Source organism: Notolabrus celidotus, chromosome 5 (assembly GCF_009762535.1).
Source record: "Notolabrus celidotus isolate fNotCel1 chromosome 5, fNotCel1.pri, whole genome shotgun sequence".
NCBI lineage: Eukaryota > Metazoa > Chordata > Actinopteri > Labriformes > Labridae > Notolabrus > Notolabrus celidotus.
The window spans coordinates 32,476,090-32,496,861 of NC_048276.1; the positions used below are offsets into that span (position 1 = coordinate 32,476,090).

Consider the following 20,772-nt stretch of genomic DNA (forward strand, 5'->3'; position numbering starts at 1 on the left):
AAGTGTAACACATTTATCCCTGAGGTAACACATACACTGAACCACTATTAGATGAAATGTAGATGAAGCTACTTTTAATGTGTTTTCTTGTGTTTGTTTGTCGTCATCAGGTTGGAGTGAAAGCTTTTTATGTCTTCTATGATTCAATCAGAAAATAACTGCATGTCTTGTAGCTAGTGACTGCTCCCAATGAATTCTGCTGAGACAACATTGGTGTTCATCTTCCTGTAGTGTGAGAAGGCTTCAGCTGAGCAGGTGAGCTTTTTTTCTATGAATGACTGGAGATAATGTGCTAACACACATGAAAATCAGTACAGAAGGCCTGCATCTGTCCACTCACATCTTGTGATTGCTTATCTTATTACCACTGATTTCTTTGCACTATGTAGAGAAGGACAACAACAATAATAACTTTGAAATGAACTTCCTGAGTAAGTTATTATAGAGTACAAACAAGTTAACTCTCTCCATTTATCTGACCATAAGTCTGCAAAGAGCAGCACAAGATTGAAATAATTGTGGTCTTCAGTCTACTCCAAAACCAAAATTCATATCAAACTCTATATGAAGCAAACATGCAAACTTGCTTTCCAATGTTAAAGTCCTCTTTGTGTGAATAGAGTGGAAGTGAATGAAGGGGAAAGTGTAGCGGTTAGAAAACCAAGTGTAGCAAGGTGGACCCAAAAGCACAACCAGAGGCAGATAAGCAGTTAAGTGAATTTATTGAAGGGAGCACGGAGGGAAGAGATCCAGGGTCCAAGGCGTGAGGAGGGAAATCAGAGGTGTGGTGAAGTCTGGAGAAGTGAGCGCTTGAGGAGGAGGCTGGTGAGAAGTCCGGGGAGAGAGTGTGGCAGCATGGCAGAAATTGGGCTGTAGCACTGGGGCTCGTGGAGGTACTGGGAAATGGAAAACACAGAAGAGTTAGTCGCAGGTAAAAAACACACCAAGCTGGAAAACTTGAAAATAGTCACGAGAGAACTTGAGAGATCAGCCGAAATACCTATCTGATGCGGGAATAATCTGGCACTGGAGAAGCATCACAGCAGGGTTTAAATGCCGGTGGTGATTACAGTGATCAGGCGCAGGTGTGACGTTGCAGAAAGGAGCCGCACAATCTCTGTGAGGATGAAAGAGACTCCACAATAAGAAACCAACTTTAAAAAATTGCCAACTAAAACCAAAACATGTTACAATCATCACAGAAAGTATACCAAAGAAAATTGTGCACATTTGGCCCCTAATCGATTATTAGTATTCATGCATTGCTTCATGATGGTAAAGCTGATTGCAGTAATGCAGTTACAATATTGAAACACCTTTATTAGCTTAACAATGTTTAATATTTGGATTTCTTCATCAGTTGTCACGGGCCGCACTTCATCTGTCCCCTCACCTAGGACCTGTTTGCCATGGTTGACCCTACCAGGGACAAATGCCCCCGACAACATAGCTCCGATGATCATTGGGGCACTCAAACCCCTCTACCACATTAAGGTGGCGACCCATGGAGGGGTACATTAAAATAAATGAAAAAAAATAAATAAAAAAGAACTACATAATAAAATAAATAAATAAATAAAAGAACAACATAACAAAAAACAAACAAAAAAAAAACCTACAATCTACAACAAGTTGGGGAAAACCAACCTCTGTTAGGGGGGAGAAAGAAAGGTAAGGAGGAAAAGCAAACCAACGTTCCTGACCATGTGCTGCTCAATGACACAGAGAGACAAGAGCCGTAAGTAATGGGAGGCTTTGCTGCTGGTTTGTTGCAGAGATGTGGAAGCACAGGATTCAAGAGGAGGCAGCTTTAGATTGGCCACAGCAGGTGGTCAAGGTTTTCACCCTTTACAGGTCAGGATGAGAGGTGATGGGTGTCATCAGAAGAAGAAGTTGAAGGTGTCAGCTGCTGTTGTTTTTTTGGCAGGTGGAGATGGTGTGGAAGGCATTGAAGGTGACTGTTGTTCACATGGCACTGAGGGAGGTGGAGTCTGATGTTTTCTGGCACAAGACGCAGGGGAAGTGAGGCTACATCTTTTGAGCCACAATCTGCAAGTTAAGGCTGCAGTAAGTTGCTGAAGCAGGCTTAAGTTGAAAGCAGTAGTAACAGGTGTTTGTAAGAGAGTGCAAGTTGAGGAAAGGGTTTTAACTGTCACCCAAAAGAAACCTGGCACAAAGAAACCAAGGATGAAAAAGTGGAGACCACAGCATTTGAAAAATGTAAAGATTAAACCCTGAGCTTTCTAACAGAATAGAATAAATATTCAAGAAACAAGAAAATGGAATCAAGGGAAACAAAAGAGATCCTGAGACCCTGTCCAAAATGAACAAAAGATAGAGAAGTGCTGGGCCAGTTGTGTAATAGGCCATCGCTCCCAGCACCTCCACTTTAAGGTAGAGTCTAAGGCTTTTGGAGAAGGTAACTGGTGAAGTCAGCTGGTTTCGGCTAAGTTTGGAGTTGGAGCAATGGATTGCAAGTGGAGGAGGCTGAAGATTGCTTCAGTTTTAGGCTGTGGAAATAGCTGTCTTGTGCACTCAAGTTTGAGGAAGCTCATGAGTCAGGAGGAGTTTGTGAAATTGAAGGTGGTGGCATTGACTCCAGTTAGAAGTTACATTAGTTGGTGTTTGGGCAGGGGATGGAGTTGAAAGGATGGACAGCAGCTTTAGTAAACACAATCTAAAGGCAATTACAAGTTCCTATAAGAGACTTACGCTGAGTGAGGTGGCAAAACATGTTTGAGGCAAAGTCTTTAGTTGGAGACAGCAGCTGAAGATTATGGGAGAGGCAGCGGACAGTTGGAGGTGGTTGGTTGTGATTTGTTGCAGTAGGTGTAAGTAGAGGGTTAGTCCTGGCAGGGGTTGGAGTTTGAGGTAGGGGCTGCAGTTGTTGGCCTCAAACAGCAGGTGGATCCAGCTGTTTTTTGGCAGGTGGAGACAGTATAGAAGGCACTGAAGGTGATTGTTGTTCACATGGCACTGTTTGAGGTGGTGATGCATAGAAGCATAGGCTGCAGGTGGAGGGAGGCTGTAAGACATAATCTGTAAGGAAAGGCTGTAATATGTTGCTGGAACAGATTCAAGTTGAAGCGTTGGCAGCTGTGTGCCATGAACTGCAGTGGAGGCACCTGTAGTTCATGGCAGAGGCCAGCAGGTAAAGGAGGAGACAAGTGAAGTAAGCAGTTTGCTTTTTGAAGTTGCAGGTTTTGGCATTGGCTGCTGATTAGTAGCAGAGACTACAGTTGGAGACAACCTCCGTTGTTGGTGTTCAGCAGAGGTTAGAGATGGAGGAATGATTGTTGCTTACAGGAGGCTTTTCAGGTCCTTGCAGGTGGAGACAATTTTAAGTTTCAGACAGGTACATGATTTGAAGGCAGTAGAGGCATCTGGTCTAGGTAACTGTTGATCTGTTCTAGCAGAGGGTTCAGGTAGAGGCAATGGATTCAGAGTGCTGGCAGAGGTGGTAGGTGGAGTCAGTGCACCAGAGCACCATTTTACTGGCAGTAACTCGAATGGTAGGCACCTTTTTATCGTTTGGCACAGGTGGAGCTGGAGACTGATATTTTCTGGTCGCAACTGCAGATGGAGGTAGTTGCTTGCAGATGCTTGAGTTGGACAATAAGGATGAAGTCTTCTTCCAGATAATATCCAGGTGGAGCATATTTTCCCTGACAGGCTGCAGGTGGAGGCGGCTGATGAGCTGACGATTTTCATCAAAAATTACAGTTGAAAGCAATGACTGCTAATATTTGGCAGATATTAGCAGTCATTGCCAGCTTAAGGTGGCAGGCAGAGGCTTGAGTAGAAGACAGTGAAGGCAAAAGTCTTTAACATTTTGATGGTGGAGGCAGAGGCTGATGGATTAATGCAAAAGCTGGAGATCAAGGTTGAAGTATTTCTTTTCCATGTGCAGCAGTTTGGTGGTAAAAAGCTGCTGGCACATGTTTGAGGTCACAGATGTCTTTTTAAAGATGGAGGCAGGATGGAGGTTTAGCTTGGTGGCTGTCTAGTTTCCAGATGTTACATTGAGGAGGCAGGAACATTTTTAGAGGCTAAAGGTGGAGGATTTTCTTTGTACCTTGGAATTGTTTTGGTTTTTCGCAAGTTATTTTTGGTGTGGCTGTAAGAGGTTTTCTGAGAGGTTTTCTGTGAAACTTTTAACGACAACACTTATCTTAACTCATTCTATAACACTTACTTATCTTAACTTATATTATAAAATACTATAACACTTACTTATCTTAACTTATACTAAAAACAACAATATTTACAAGTCCTATACTTAAAACTACAATATTTACAGGTCTAAACTCAACAGCTAAAGTAAAGACTTTAAGTCTTAACTCGCTTTCTAGGTTGAGTCTCAGGCTGTGGTTCACCAGAGACATCCACATCATACAGAGGAGGATTAACTCCAACCTTGTATGAGACATTCACATTAACAAGTCCATTTTCATCTACTGTTTCAGTGAACGCAGGACGATTTAGGCGCTCCCACAGCTTCTGCTTTATGCGTCGTCCTAGATCCAGACTGTATGGACGAAGACGACCATCCTTGTACCTGCAGAAGAGACCAAAGGAAATCTTGGTAATACAAAAGTTATAAAAACAAAATGAATTTTGGATGTAGATAGATGTGAATCCAGATATTTGACACAAACATACCTGAGCATGTCATCAACAACAGAGTGGTAGATCTGTTGGTACTCTGGCACTGTATAACCATGGATCATCAGTGGACTGTCGTCTGGAGGAGCTGTGGAGGGCTGGGTGCTGGGGACCACATCGGAGACCGAAGGCAGCTCAGCAGGTGGAATCGTGGACTGAGGCCTCTGGACCGGAGGAAAAACAACAGCATCATGGGTGGAGTGCTGAGGAGCAGGATCCCGGGTCAGCTCTGCAAGATGCTCTGAAGAAGAGGGGCGTGCCACGGAGGCCCGCTTCCTCTTCTTTCTGGCAGCAGGAGCTGAGTGATGGGGATTTGAATCCTGGACAGAGTTATAAAAAACGAGAGGATGTCAGTCTCCAGGAAAGTTCTCAGCAATAGATTTCAACAATTTCACAAAAAACTGGATAAACAAGTGGAAATGATCAAGCTACAAGTAGATGAGCACATCTGGATTCTCTGTCAAGGTACACAAATCTGCATTTTTCCTCAAAGTAGGAACATCTAATGTCTTACCTGGTCGCTCCTGCAGCATGAGCAGGGAGGGAAAGCTCGGGGCTTTCTCTCTGCACGGCGTGCAGAGGCTCTCCTGGTCTGACTGGGATCCTGAATCTGACGAGGAACATCACACAACAACAGAAAACACGTGTTAGAACAAAGCTTTGATACAGTTAAACAAAAACAACATGTAATTATCTCAAATAACCTGCACAAGTTTGAGCATTTATAAAATGAGTGTTTTTGCACGCGTTGATAACCTGTTAGTCCTCTAAACACATCCATGGAGTAGTTCACCAGAAACAAAAAAACAAAATTAAAATTAAAAGTGAAGATGAGATGTAGACTACTTATATTAATCAAATGAGAGATTTAGCTTTTAGCTTTAATGTAGATTTTCAAAAATCCATCGTCATTGAATCTCAGTACCAGCTACAGAAAGTTAGAACAAGTTTCAAAATATAGTTTATTCAAACTGTTCTGATTAAGTTGTCAGACCAAAATTACTAATCATAATAAAACACTTTGTATGGCCTGTTTCTAGTGATACAAGTTTAATTGATGATTTTCTTAATTACAAATAGCAAAATGATAAAAACATACTCAGTGTGTTTTAAAGCATCAATTTACAATTTCAAAATTTTGATTTTAACAATTAAAAGTCGCAGTCAGGAATTCTATGAAACATATCTATCAACACTAAATTGTGTTTCATTGTCAATCAGTTTTTTTCATATTCAGGTTCACTGAATATTCAGAAAGGGTAATACACAAAGTATTGTTCTACTGATTATAATTTATGAGTGCTTTAAAAGCAGCAATTCCCTATTGCAATATTTTTAACATTACATTTTGTAAAAGAGGTTCTCTCAAAGTCGGGGCCTCAGGGTCAGTTTGGTTAGCAAATAAGTTTAAGTTTTACTCCTAGTCACACTGACATTCTTGATATAGTGGTTCATATATCAGCTCTGAGTTAAATTGTTTAAAATATATTTGTATATTTATTAGATTTATAAAATATAACATTATTGCACCTTGATACTACAAACAAATCACCGTTTAAATGAAAAGAAAAGACACTTTGATTAAGTCTAGCTTTAGCAGTATACGTCACCATTACAGTAAAGACCGGAGATGGTCAAAAAGTTCAAATCTCACATTTTCCATGTCAGAAGTTGTTTGTTTGTCTCTGATCACTTGCGAATCTTTAATCTGTGTCACAGTGGAACAAATCCGCAGGTAGAGAGTGAAATTCACCGAAAATCGTCGAGTGAAAGTCGTGAAAAACTTTTTCTGACTGTTTGAGGTTTATTTTTGTTTGAATAATGTCTTGATATAAAGAGGAACCATGGCAACAATGGAATTCTTCGGAACCAGTAGAAAGTGGGGATGCGCACAGACTTATCCATCAACATTACAAAGACCAAATAAACACAACTACTGACAGTTGAATAATTTCAAAACACCTCCAAACTGTGGTTCATTAAAAACACTTGTATGAAATGCAAAATCAGCTTCTAAAAGATTGAGACGGAGTCCGCAATGGGTTACATTTATGAGCGTGACCTATGAGCGATCATTAAACATGTCCAAACTGAGGTTTCTTTTTTCACTAAGGACTGTTAATATATACCTCTAAATGTATTTAATATTTACAACAATAAAAAGCTGCAGGACAGATATGTAGGCATGCATATGGAGGGAGGTGCTGTGCGTAATCTAATTTAAAGCTTGATCCCCATTGACGTGCGTAATTTACGCATTTGGCACAGCCGCGTGATCTTGATTCGTCATTAAATTTACTCACACGACTACAGGATCAATTCGTATGGTCACCTACATGTAGGCCTAAGCAAAGTGCACTGTTAAACACTCAACCTATGGCGGGATAAAATAAGATGGAACTTTGTTTTCCTCTTCATGATATATCCAACTCTTTCTGAGCTCACGATCTTCCTTCAAGAGAATCCGATGCAAGATTGAAATATTAGTTTTAATCCTGTCAAATGTTAACTTTAGAAATTAATAGTAGCCTAGTGATAAATAATATGCAGACAGGAAAACTATAGACACGCGGTAGCCTACAATAATCCAAAGTTTATTGCAACCTGACTCTGCTGCATGACTGACCCTGCTCTGAGAAATATCAGCATCGAGTTAGTGTCCTGACTTTCATCGTCCTCAAAAAGATGTAACATAAAATCATACACTTTACACATATTTGTGTACCATAAAGTCACAAATAATGCATAGCTGCTGTCCGTATTAAGGTTTACATTAATAATGAGCTATAGGTTTAGGAAAAGCAGATATAGTAGTAATCATTATCATGTTTGATTGAAACTTTCGATACAGGGCGATTGATGAGCCTGCATACTGTGAATCTTTAGTCTTAACTGGTCATCTGACCTTCAGTATACCTTTTTTTGGTAAGCGTTTACAATAAGGGTCCGTTAATTAACGTTAGTTAATGCATTATGCATTGTCAGTCTGTCTATTCCTGTCAGTCTGTCTATCCCTGTCAGTCTCCCCATGTCAGTCTGTCTGTCAGCTGTAATGTATGAATTAACTTTGAGCATTAGACATTAATTAACTGCTTATTAATGCATGAACTATTATATTAATCAATGTTAGTTAATACATTATAATGATTACTAAAATATTATTAAACAGTTAATTAAGGCTTCATGATGCCTTAACAGGATAATTATGGCCAAGCGGTCGTCTTTGATGGACATTTTTTTCTATAAATATTCTTCTTGAAATTCTTGTACTGCACACCTTCTTGTTTAAGATAAGATAAGATAAGATAAGATAAGATACTCCTTTATTTGTCCCACAACGGGGAAATTCATGGAGTTACAGCAGCAAACAAGAAGGTGTGCAGTACAAGAATATATATATATTTAAAAAAATGTCCATCAGAGACGAGAGCTTGGCCATAACTCTCCTGTCAGACACCATCTCCACAGGGTCCAGGACTGAGCTGGCCTTCTTCACCAGTTAGTTAAGCCTTGCTCTCCTGTATCCTGTCCGCCCACAGCAGGTGCTGCTGTAACTCCATGAATTTCCCCGTTGTGGGACGAATAAAGGAGTATCTTATCTTATCTTAACTAACGTTAATTAAGGGACCCTTATTGTAAAGTGTTACCAAATATTTCAGTGGGCTTACAGGCTACATTATTATGTTATCCTGGATCTGTCCAAACGATCCGAAACACCAGATCACCCCAAGCTTCAACCAAACTAGTTGTTCAAGGTCAAAGAGTTTAAAAGAAAACCAACATCATGTCTTAAGAAAAAGGTCTAGGTTGGTAGAGATACTTTGTGTGGTGTTATCAATAACAAGCTGAGCCTGTGATGGCAAAAACAAGCACTTTAGGAAGATATTCCAAAACGTCAGACGAAATGTGTCAAAATAATATCTACTATTAAAAAATACCAAAACTATCTTTTTATTCATCTGTCTTATTTTGTATAATCTCAGCCAGACTATTAATCAAAAACATCACAAAGAAAACATGTCGACAAGCCTGGATATTAGTTTCCAGACTTCTCCATCTTACACCCACAGTCCCAGCAGCTTGTTGTCCTTGAGTTTCGTTACCTCCTGCATCTTCACCACAATCTGCTGGAAAGATGAGGTTCATTTATCTTTTTAAGTGGGAGAAACACGCTGAGATGTTTTGCTGCTCGAAACAAACTGCCACCTTCCCCCAAAACAAACTTGCGTTCAACATTTCCAAACCAATTAAGGATATAATTAATGAAACCCAGCACCTGTACTGCCGGAGCAATCACCAGAGAGGGGACAGTGAAAAATGTAGCAATCAAATTAATCAAGCAAAAGGCACAGGCCAATTACTCACAAACTATCCAGAGTGTGGTGCGGCGCACGGAGAACAGGTGATAGTTATCATTAAATTAGTGGGAGATCAGCCGCTCAGGCTGTTTCATCATGTGGGACCTTGATGAACTGCAGGCAGGTTGATGCATTTGTTGTGGGCACAGTGGCAGACACGACGGCCCATATGCTCGGTTGTTTAGGAGGAGAGGAGAAATGTTTGGATATTGATTAATGAAAATGTGAATGACTCTGCAGCAGCAACACGACAACAACATCTGGTCCTGCATCGGGCCCTCATGGACATCCAGAGGGTTTGTGGTGGTCTTGAAGATGAACTGACACACAGCCTGCAGAGTAGACAGAATGGGAGGGTTTGCAGGAACATCTGCGCTGGTTCCCTTAATTCTCAACATCATACAGTTCGCAACAAAAACAGAAATGGTACCGTGGCTTTGATGCCTGATGCTGGATTACAAAGGGAGTGAAAGCTCTTATCAAGCCCCATATGTCTGAGCTATTTCGGATATGAAATGTTTACCATGAAAATCCAACACTGAAAACAATTTTGCATGTTTCAAGATGGTTTCTTGAACAAACTGTTGAGTGCCATCACTTCTCTTGTTGTTTCCTTTTAACAAAGGTTTCCTGCATTGTTGAAGACAGTCACATCAACACCTCTTCAACGCCTAAATGTTTGCTGACTCCTGATTTGATCTTGTCTTCCAAATGTTGTCTTTCACCGCACAGAAACACACAGCTCTGTGTGGACAAAATAAGGTTATCACTTGTGTTGCACTGGTAAATAAATGGCGGGGGACTGCTGGGGCATGGTGTGAAAACAAAGGCTGGACAGAGTGCACTGGAGTGTGAATAGCGTGGTGCATTTCAATCGTGTGAAGCGGTGCTGAAGCCGAGTGAAGTGTGAGAGGTGCTGTCCATGGTGCTGATTAGTCTGGACGTATGTTTCAGGCTGGCTGAATGGAAACGGCTCTGATGGAGTGTGTGTAATAAACCGTGATGACCTCCTGCTAATACACACTCTGCAGCCCTGAGTCACTATAGCAGCACCAATGAATGGGCAGCTACCCAGTCGCCAGTCTGCACCTGCTTCAGTCATGCAAACTGCAACATTAGATTCTGGGGTAGACCTGGATTCAAGACAGACTTAATAAAAAAACATATTTACAACATGTTAGAATGGGCCAGTCTCCAAATACATGATTTATATTTGGTTCAGAGCATTGCTTATTTTGTCCCTGGTAACATATTTGTAGAGCTGACTTGCATTGTTTACATCATGTCTTTTTCTTTCCTGCTTATTTGCTAGTGATTTACTGATGGTGCCACCAACTGTTGATCAGTGTAATAGAGTAGTTTTGATGCACATCATATCTGCATTATGGCTCTCTGTAGTCATGAAGACTGCTCCTGTGCACACTTACATCTTGAGTATGCGTTCAAGCTGAGCATGGCATGAAAATCAAACACAGCCCTGCCCAAAGCATTGCTCTTTTTGTGGTTATAAAATCCACAGGGTCCTGTACAGGGATCCTCCTGATATATGGATGCTCGATTGTGACTGATTGAAAACTGAACAGGTGCCACAATCTACCTGTGTGTTACATATAGGAAAGTATAAGTTTGATGGTAGCCGTATGTATTAAATGTTCTCAGTGCCATCTTAAATGTTATTGTTTTGCATGATGTCAATTATAATATTTTTTGTTATCATATCTAACACAGTGGAAGACAAGTTTCATCTTGTTATACATAATAGAGTTTTCACATATTTTTAAAACTTTGACACACACTTCAATCATTCGGAGTATCTGTGAGAAGCATGTATTAGCATAAAACAAAGATGGGGTAAAGCGTTCACTTCAGATCTCACATCAACAAAGAGTATGAGCCTATTTTTATCCACCAAACATCTCACTGGATTACGTTTTGAATACTTAAATCTTAAAGGTGCTTAGCAAGGTGGTTGTATGACTGCTGAGTGTAGTTTTTGCAGTGTTTGTGTGAAGTACAACAATATTTTCTTGATTGCATTGACACAGAGAAGTTTGTAGATACACTTTCCAAAGAGTTGCAAAGAGGTACTAACACAACATAGTGGTAGCACCTGTCTGCAGGTTCAGCACCCCCTAGTGGTTTAAGTGGGCAGCAATTTTAGTGTCTAAACTTTTTTTTTTTTTTTTGCCTTTATTTACAGAACAGCTGAAGAGACACAGGAAATGTGGGGAGCAGAGAGTGGGAAAAACATTCATCAAATGGTCAACCAGCCAGGAGTCGAACTGGGGACCTCTGTGACGAGGACTGTAGCTTCTATTCGTGGGGCACTTAGACAGCTAGGCCACTAGTGCCCCGTTTAATATGTTTTTAGTGTTGAGTGTAACTGTTTTCAGTGTCTAACCATAACACTTACCCTAACCCTCACCATGAGTGTGGCACCAACATGAGGGTCCTAACGATGCAGTCCCAGAAAAGCAGTCATGAAACTGAAGCCTCTGGCTCTGCAGACATAGACTGTTGCTTCAGTTTGTCAGTTCACCAACATTATTTCACAAGCAAGGACCACACCATCAACAGGATGTTATTTGACTATGATTTATTGATTTCATTGGTATAGTATTTCGGAATTTGACGTTGAACTTCTCGCTGTTGCTTTTGTCGTTGCTGGTGTCGTCTGGGGAAACTTATTAGGGGATCCGCCATAGCTCCTTGGCACGATACCTTAAGAACCCTGTGTATAGAAGGAAAGAAAGAACAAAAACTGAGAACGAAAGGGCAGGACAGAGACAGATTTGAATTTATAAGAGAGCCAGAGGAGACATGATTGAGGTGTGGTCCTGCTCATGAAACTCTGCTATATATATACAAAATGACATGTTTCATGTGGGACATGCACAGAGACATACAGACAGTTTGTGTAAGATGAGTTCATGAGTTAAACCAAGAAGACTTAAAAGGAAAAGAAAAAAACCTGGTGATCCATGTTTTATATATGTATTGATTTATTCTTTTTTTTCTGTGGAAAACTAAATTGTCTCTACTGTTCAATGTTGTGATTTTTCCAGTGAATGAAAATAGTTTTAAAACTCTATATGCTGTAAGCTAAAACAAGCAGCAAGCTCTGGAGTTGAAAAATGAAGCCAGTTTGGAAATGCAAAAATGTGCATTTTCTTTGAGTATCTACTAGAGGAAGACTGCACGAGCGCCATCTTTACATCTTATAAATGTTATTATGACAATCTGTTATAGTGAACAACTGAACTGTCTTTACTCACAAATCAAATCATGTGAGAGCTCACCACGGTCATAGTTATCTAGTTAAGCAAAGACCCAGGACTGATGCAGGGTGCAAATTCTTCTTGCACTCTTAGGTATGCAACATTTTATAGTAACACGCTACTTATTTTGTGTTAGATACATTACATGACTAGGTTATTTCTTTCAATAGTAAATAATACCATATTATTACCATATTATTGTCTTAGAAAAAGAAAGATATCCAAGTTTGTGTTTGAGTTTATGCCTCTAGCCTAATACAATGAGCAGAACAGAGGGTTTTTATGTTCTGTATTGAGACAAGGTTTTGGGGCTTTTTAGTCCCTGCAGTGACGGTTCATGTTATCTCACAGTTTTAATCCTGAGGTTTACCAAAGTCTGCTGTTCAACAAAGATACCAAAATAACCAGATTCAGGAACCCGAGTGGTTCCATTTGGTTTGGATTAGTTTCTTATCAGTACTGTTCAGATGCTGACTACAGTGCGGACACATAACATTTTTTTCATTTCTGATTCATGATGTTCTCAAAATTGGCCCAGTTCGGACGCCAGAGACACACAATCCCATTAAACCGAGTCACTGATTGAGAACTACATTTGGAAATGTGACTAATTAACTTTTTTTAAATTTCTCTTTTTAACAGCTCGACTGGAATAGGAACAAACACATCATTAAAAGAGCAATGTCCCACTGTCGTCGTCATTATGTAGCTCAGTTTGATGCCAACATCTTTCATTAAAAAAACATGGAAGCATTTGGGGCCCCAGAGCTCCCACGGTACAGAAATATGACGCTAATCACGAACACAGGGCACGGCAAGCTCTGCTTTAGGAGCTTTCTCCGAGAATACCACAAAAAAATAATAATTGATGAAGTTGGCTCTGAGCAAAGGCACTAAGCGCTTTAAAAGCTTTCCGTCGTCTTACAATACAATTTCCAAATCAATATTTCATTAACTGGATAGAGGTGCAATGTTCCTTGTTAATAAAGAAGGTTTGGCCCAGCACAGAGTTAGCGTTTAGCTTTAGTGAATTTCAGGCAGGGAGCTGAGCAATTATGTTCCACCTGGCCTTCACACACACACACACACACACACACACACACACACACACACACACACAAACACACACTCTGTCTATTTTCTGCACACACACGCCAGCCTGGTCCTCTCTTGATTGTTTCTGTGTTTATGGGCCGTTTTATGACCAGAGAGTCTCTGATCTCCAGTGTCGCCAGGCATCAGGTGACTTTCCCCGCAGCTACAGTGAGTAACAAACGTGAGCTTGTCCCACTTTGGCCCTAATTCATGTGACAGAGACGGTGCAGCCAGCACGCTAACAATGCTATAAATACAGAGAGGAATTCAGGACAGAATTATCCCACCAGAGAAGCCTTAGATCACATTTAAAGAGCTGATTTGCAGACAAAGTTAGACTTATTTATGACCACTTAGAATATTCTACTGTGATTGGCTGGAGGGAATGCATTATAATGCATAACCACACAGCCGGGAAGGCCTCCTCAGTGTTAGAGTTTCAATATTTAACCCTTGGCTAAGAAGCTTCTGTCCTTCTGTCTGTTGACAACATTTCATATTGGACTGCATTAATAGATTTGTTTCTATGAAGGCAGTGTCAGAAGACGGCTTGTGGCTGAGTTAAAAGCTTCTTTAGGAAAGATAAGGAGGTGTATTTATTATCATCATTGATTTCTTTGCATAGCAGTTTTAATCATATGAATGATATCCCCAAACCATAACTGGTATGATTTTAAGTCAATACTGTCTTGTCTAAAACTTATAAATAAGTTCTTCAGTCATAGTTTGTTTTCCATTTTGTAAAACTGTCTAAATTTAAAGGTCATTTATAGTGAAAACTATGTTTCTTCTTGCCTGTACTTATACACTTTAGTCATTCTCTAACAAAACTGAGAATGTGGAAGTGAAAAGCTCTGCATTGTTCCTGTAGCCCATCCAAAGGGAAAACCTAGCTTGGCTCCTGAGGTGATATATTGACACAAGTGTGTTGCATAGACATGCAAGCAAAACCACGCAGACTCCTTGAGCAGTGCCGCTCCCTCCTATGCCAGTATGGTTTTGCTTGCAGGGTCAAGATGTTTAAGGTTAGAGCCAGATATGTCCGCTGCTCTGTTGTTGGTTGCAAAATCTAACACAAATGTCTGTTTTCTGTTCCAGCAACAGAGGAACATGGAAAAGAAGGTTGCCTTTTATTGGAAATTTGCCTCCAAGCTTTGCTTCAACATTGAGGCTTGACCACGCAAAAATTACACACGAAAGACAAGAAAGTAGAATCAAGACACGTTGATGTAACCACAGCTGCAACACTGCCTCCTCCTGTCCAGGGTCAGATTCTGGGTCCTATGTGTAGTGTGCTGGCATGAGTTCCTCTGGAGTGCTCGTCATATTTTGGGGGTGTTTTTCCACCTCTGCATCTGTCTGCATCCTCCCACTGTCTCCTCTCAGACAACAGTGAGGCAGCCAATCAGCACAGCACTTTGGTATCATAGCATTTCTGCCCACTGAGATCACTGCATTGATGATTAAGTTAAAAACTGAAAGGCTTGGGCGCCGTAGCTTAGCGGTCTAAGCGCGTGCCCCATATAAAGAGGCTACAGTCCTCGTTGCAGAGGGTCGTAGGTTCGGTCCAACCTTAACCATTTGCTGCATGTCCTCCCCAACTCTCTACTCCCCACACTTCCTGTCTCTCTTCAGCTGTCTTATCCATTAAAGGTAAAAAATGTCCAAAAATATAACAAAACAAAAAAAAAACTGAGAGGCTGCAGATTCTCCACAACTGCTCCATTTGTGATCCTGGAGAGGTAGTTGGGCTTGTACAGCCCACATACAGGGCAGCAGTGGCAATAGCAACAGGAGGTGAAATCATTAACCTTATAAATGGGCCAGAGTCCTTTCCATGTGTTGATTTGATATGACGTGTGCATGTGTTGTGGTCTTGCTATTCAGAATCAATGACTGTTTTTAATGGGGTTTTCCCCACTCAGAGCTCTAAGACACTAAAATAGATCAAATCAGATTAGACATATTTATATTTCCTCAAGAGGGGATTTGGGCAGTAGTGCAGGGAAACATTCTGGTAAGTGCAACTTAGTGTAACATAAAAACAAACACTGCACATAAGACAGGGACCAGATATACAAATCTGCTGTCTGTCTATGAATTTAAAGATTTTATTTCAGCATATTCTTTGAGTTCAACCAAAAATTTACCTTTTGAACAACCACTGTCCATTTGAACATGGGCATGAGCCACTCTGAGTGCTCAAAAAAAAGTACAGAGACATAGCATGTTGGACCTGAGAAGAAAAAAGGATTCAGGGAATGCAACAGGAAGCTGGTGGAGGTGAGTTGGACGACTTCTTACAACGTTTATGTTTTTCTTGTATTTTTGTCTGTGTGCCTTCTCTCCTCCTCAGAAAGCATTTTACTTTGATTCGGCTTTGTTTGGATTACTGTGAAGGGGGTATTTGTTGGGGGTTTGGCATCAATACAAATGCAGTGGTGCTTGTCATTCAGGGCTGTATGCCTGGACATTTGATTAACTATTGTGTGGCTGTAATGGAAAATTGAAATGTACAAGCACAATATCACAATTACAGAGAGTCATTTTTATAGAAACGGTTCTTAATAGTAGACGTTTCTTTCTCAGGCTGCTGCACACAGTCCCTGCTCTGCACATCTCTGCTCTGAGAGCAGCAGCATGTGTGACAAATTGAAAGATTTCAATTCATCTTGATGAATTGAAAGACATGTGGCACACACGTCTAGCAGGATTGTGTCAGATTGCTTTCTGTGTCTCTGGTTTCGTGTGGGATGTGATCCGTTGGAGGAGTCTGCAGACATGTGAGGGGAAATCTTCCTCTGCGTCTTGTGGATTGTGACGCTCAGGCTTTGCTCTGCTGCTGCTGCTGCTGCTGCTGAAGCCGCTTACATGCAAAGTAGAGCAGGGAACTCAGACATGAGGCAACAGTGACACCCAGTGCAGAGTATTCACTGCCATGCATTTGGTCAAAATAATCACATATCTTTATTTTATTCTTCATGCACATGTTTTCCGATCTGAATATCACTATCATAAAACTAGATTATGCTTCCTGACAGGATTGATCCATTGGTAATATGCAGGTATTTCCATTGTACTCTTAAAAATCAATAGTTCACCCAAAATGCCACAAACTATCTGGCTCTGGTGATCAATGAAGCTTTATCATGTTAATATGTATGCATCTGTTCTCAGGAATGTTTTCGCTCCAAGCTTCATTTAAGTTTGTGCACCTGATCGTTACACTTTGGCATACTTTCTGCTTACTTCATCTCTCCAGGGATGTCGGTGAATGCTGCTCAGCTCTCAAGGGAGCTGCAGAAAAACACCCTGTGTGTTCCTGAGCAAAGTATGAGCAAAGTAGAGCAGAAAAGTTTGAGGTTTTAAACTCAGATCTGCTAATCAAACCCACAAGGCATCTCTAGCTCACATGACAAGGAAACAATACCATCTGCATTCTGTTATTACACATGCTCCTGAGTTAAATCAGGTAAAAACAAGGCTCAAAATGAAAAAAAATGGAGTGATTTACTTCAGCCTTCAGCTGTGAAACTGGACGGAATGTAAGACTGGCAGGATCAGAGTCCATCAAATGTCCTTGTTTATGCCACAGGCAGACTTTTATGTTTCTCAGGGTTTCTATCAATATCATGGAAGGATTACAACAAAGAGTAAGATCATTTTTAATCAGAAACAGTCTTTTTAATGCTCTTTTAAAGCCACTGACAAAACCAATGATTCACCATGCAACGGATTTTACCACGATTAATAAGATGCATAGTGCACTGTTGCTTCATGTCACAACTTTGTGTTTGTAAAGCACTTTGGTCAACCTTTTAAATGTGCCATATAAACAAGTTGACTTGACCCGATGTATTTCTGCTGGCTTTGAAGAGAGCGATGTAGCAGATGTTTCTTTGTTCAAACAGCTTTTATTACCTAAAAACAAAAAGGTCTATTTCTATCAGAATCCCTTACATTACATTGTTAGACACTCAGAACAACACTCTAAAGGACTTTCTCTATAAATGCCCCTGATCCCATTGTCGTCCATCATTGTCTGATGATGATAGGCGATATAGACCTCTGGGAACGGATGCCAACTTCTCAGTAAGGTGGCTGTGGCTATGAAAACAACTTCCAGCCAACACTTCCTCTCTCCTGCTGCGTTTACCTCTGCAACATAAACGCTGTATTTTTCTCGTTGCATTACATCCCTAGGATAGTGCCCGCTCATCTGTTTCAGAAGTAGCGGTAGGTCTCAGTTCAACAGCGGACACACAGACGCTTCTCTCTGGCTTAATTCAGCAGTATGAAGCTGATAAAGAATCCTATATTTTTACTCGCAACAAACAGGTCTGAAGTTGGCTGAAATAACCTCATGATGAAGATTTGTTAAAATGTAAGAGTGAAAACGTTGTCATGTCTGTCTTCAGGAGCAGAAAACAACTTTTTGAAATGTTTGTTTTTAAAACTACTGACCACATCACCCAAAATTGAATGTTTTGATCTCTAATGCTGTTTTAGCTGAACTTGATTGAAGATATCTCTGAATGGAGATAAATAAAATTTTAGAGTTCTGACACTGGGAGCCCAGTTGTACTCACAGCAGTGTGTTCTTCCTGTTTTTGCTCTCCATGGATTGTTTTTCCTGCATGCGTGAGTTAATACTACTCAGACTAGAAGTTGAAACCATAACACCTCCCATGTTTAAAACCCAGACCTCCATGTAAAAAGAGATTAGACACTCAGACTACATGTGAGGGACAAGATTTGTTGGATTGAGTACACAGATGTACAGAGAAGTGGATTTTCCTGCTGTTGTGGTTTGAGAAGTTTCCTAATATTTGCAATAAGAGCCATTGGAAAGCATTGTATTCATGGTAGCTACTGTTAGTCAATAATGGGAAGGGACCCCAAACCTTTTCTCACCACCTTTCAAGCTGAGAGTTTGAATGATCCTTAAAAGATCTATAAATGAAACAACTTGATGACGGTGATGAAGAAACAAAAGCTGAATAGTAACAAAAACATCTCATGGTTGTTTTCCACTAAGTACTTTCTTTCTTCTCTTCATAAAACAGATTCATCCCTGTCAAAGAGATGAAGAGTGTGAGCTTTTTTAGGGAAAAAGAGGTGGATGTGGCTTTATTGGCGGCTCTCCAGAGGGCTAACAAAGTGTTTCATGTCTGGATTCCTTTCTCAAGGGCAAAGCATCCCGTGTCTGCCAGCGGGCAGTCTGCTCTGTGGTGTTTGTGCTGGAGATTTCATTTGGGAGCTAACAGCATTTTGCGACAGTCGTTCTCTGCACAGAGCCACCGCAGTCAGCCATGGAGGAGAAAAAATGGGAAAGTTAAAAGGAAATGAATAAGACCCTGAGGCGCTCCCCACAAAACTGGCTTCTGATTTCTATTTGTTTCTCAATCTGAGGCTCCGCTGGGCCGCCCGGCACATTGACCGACAACCCACATTAAAAACAAATGAAAGGAAGCATCATGGCCTCCCAGTCTTTTATGCAGGTGTGGCTCTGTGTGCGTGGGGACCAGGGTTGTGTAATGCTTGTGTACAAAGTATTTTCAATGCACAATTTCACCCGTCATGAATAATAAAGTCCTACTATTTGAAACTTTCCTCCAGTTAATTCCCAGCACTCATAGCACGTTGTCTCGTTCTTGTAGCCTGATGAGCTCATGCTTGGAAAGCGACGATACATAATTCACTTCATGTAGCCTCAGCCCTGAACCCCACCATGATATCCCTGCAGAGGGATTGTGGGAGAGCAGCAGAGCTGTGTAGAAGCTAAGTTTCTCATTTCTGATCATTTATTTATGTGACTTCTCCTGAAAACCACAAAGGAGGAAAATAAATGTTTCACAACACCTGTTACTCCTGAATCTGTCGGACACCCAATGAAGAGCTGGACAGGAAAGTGCTTGTTCAAGGGGGATTTACGATGAGTCTCTGTGAATAATATAACAGAGATCAGTCTAGACCTGCTCTTTTCGTAAAGGGTCCTGAGATAACTTTTGTTAAGATTTGGAAATATATTATTTGGTTGATCGATTAAAGAAAGGAGGAGAAATATTGGTTCAAATGAGCGCCGTGTTCTCCGGTCACTTTAACTAAAATGTTTTAATCATCTGAATCATTTACACGTCATACCTCTTCACATTCTCCTAGATTAATATTTGAACAGGTTTTTGGCTTGTTAGGTGAACACAGAAAGACAATGACAGACAAATATATTTCATTTACTTTGCTGTCTTTGTGATGGATTTGCTTGGACATGTATGTTGAAGTTTCACAAACTACAAACTTAACTTTGTGTACGATAACAGGAGGAGCAAACCTCACAGTCTGTAGAGATAGCACTGTATGAAATCTGCTTACTTGGTCATTTCTTTTTTCATTTTCTTTGTGACTGTATCTAAAGATTTACCGTTCAACATGGTGGGCCGACCGTTTTGCTGTACTCATTTCATGGAGGGTACTATGTTGTTTTTTTCATGAGTTGTTTTTGTTTGGTTGTGTATTTTCTCGGTGGTGTTATCTGTCATCGATTTCACGTTTCATTTTGTAGAGCTTACCTTGTGTTTTCTTGTTGTTCTTGTATTTCTTGTCTGTATTAGTTCTGAGTTATCCGTGTATCTTCTTTATGATGTTTATTAAAGTTAGGGTCGGTAGCCACGAAAAACTAGCATGAATTTGAATGTAGCATTTCCTCAGGACTCCGTCTTTTGGCCAAATCAGTACGTTCTGCTGGTATAGTAGGCAGCTTCAAAAACAGCCAGCGTCTACACCTGTGCCTTGTTGTCTCACCTGTGTCTCGTTACTCAGTGTGTATGTTTATATAGTCTCTGTTTCTCCTGTCTAGGTTTTCTTTGTTTTGCATTTTTGCTTTTAGTTAAATAAATCTTTGTAATTCTGCACATAGGTCCTCCTACTAGTTACTCATTGTGAACATTTTAAGCCTCTCTTATCAATCCAAAACAAACAGGCTTTCTCACGGCAAATTAAGGGCTGAAAAAGTTCTCAGTTGTAAAAACTGAGCTGAGTGCATGGGTCAGAGTCTCTCAAAATTAGATAAATTATGAGACAGACTTGATCCCATTTGCAGAAATCTGTAGCCTGGCTTGCCTGCTGTTTCTCCCGGTAGTTTATCATTGATGGGCAGATCTGACTGGCATCTAGTGCAGCTAATACAGTTACTATTGATATGTAGCTCATACAACCCCACTTCAGAAAAACGGAAATATCCCTTTATGTCATAACAGGGTGTTGCTCAGACCACCTGTAATGTCATATATCAGTGCGCACAGTCTCTACACCAGAGGTGTCAAACGGGCGGCCCGCGGGCCAAAACTGGCAAAGGTTCCAATCCGGCCGGTGGAATG

At 40.6% G+C, this 20,772-nt stretch overlaps 1 protein-coding gene and 1 long non-coding RNA gene across 5 annotated transcripts; both read right to left on the minus strand.

The window, feature by feature from the left end:
- Window positions 1-705: 705 nt before the first annotated feature.
- Window positions 706-6,488, minus strand: LOC117812951. 4 transcript variants are annotated; one of them, XM_034683953.1, is made up of 6 exons: window positions 6,320-6,465; window positions 5,180-5,275; window positions 4,663-4,985; window positions 4,459-4,558; window positions 1,001-1,117; window positions 706-896 (listed from the first exon to the last, which is right to left on the minus strand). In XM_034683953.1, exons 1-5 carry the CDS (start codon window positions 6,326-6,328, stop codon window positions 1,076-1,078), a joined length of 570 nt encoding a protein of 189 aa, XP_034539844.1. In that variant the 5' UTR covers window positions 6,329-6,465; the 3' UTR covers window positions 706-896; window positions 1,001-1,075. The 4 variants fall into 4 exon arrangements, with proteins under 4 accessions (XP_034539844.1, XP_034539843.1, XP_034539842.1 ...); XM_034683952.1 differs by having other exon boundaries at window positions 4,435-4,558; XM_034683951.1 differs by having other exon boundaries at window positions 4,417-4,558.
- A 5,114-nt stretch (window positions 6,489-11,602) lies between these two features.
- On the minus strand, window positions 11,603-20,119 carry LOC117813261. The gene is made up of 3 exons (XR_004631378.1): window positions 19,966-20,119; window positions 19,259-19,339; window positions 11,603-11,754 (listed from the first exon to the last, which is right to left on the minus strand). It is a non-coding gene; the product is annotated as an uncharacterized LOC117813261 (long non-coding RNA).
- Between the last annotated feature and the right edge of the window lie 653 nt (window positions 20,120-20,772).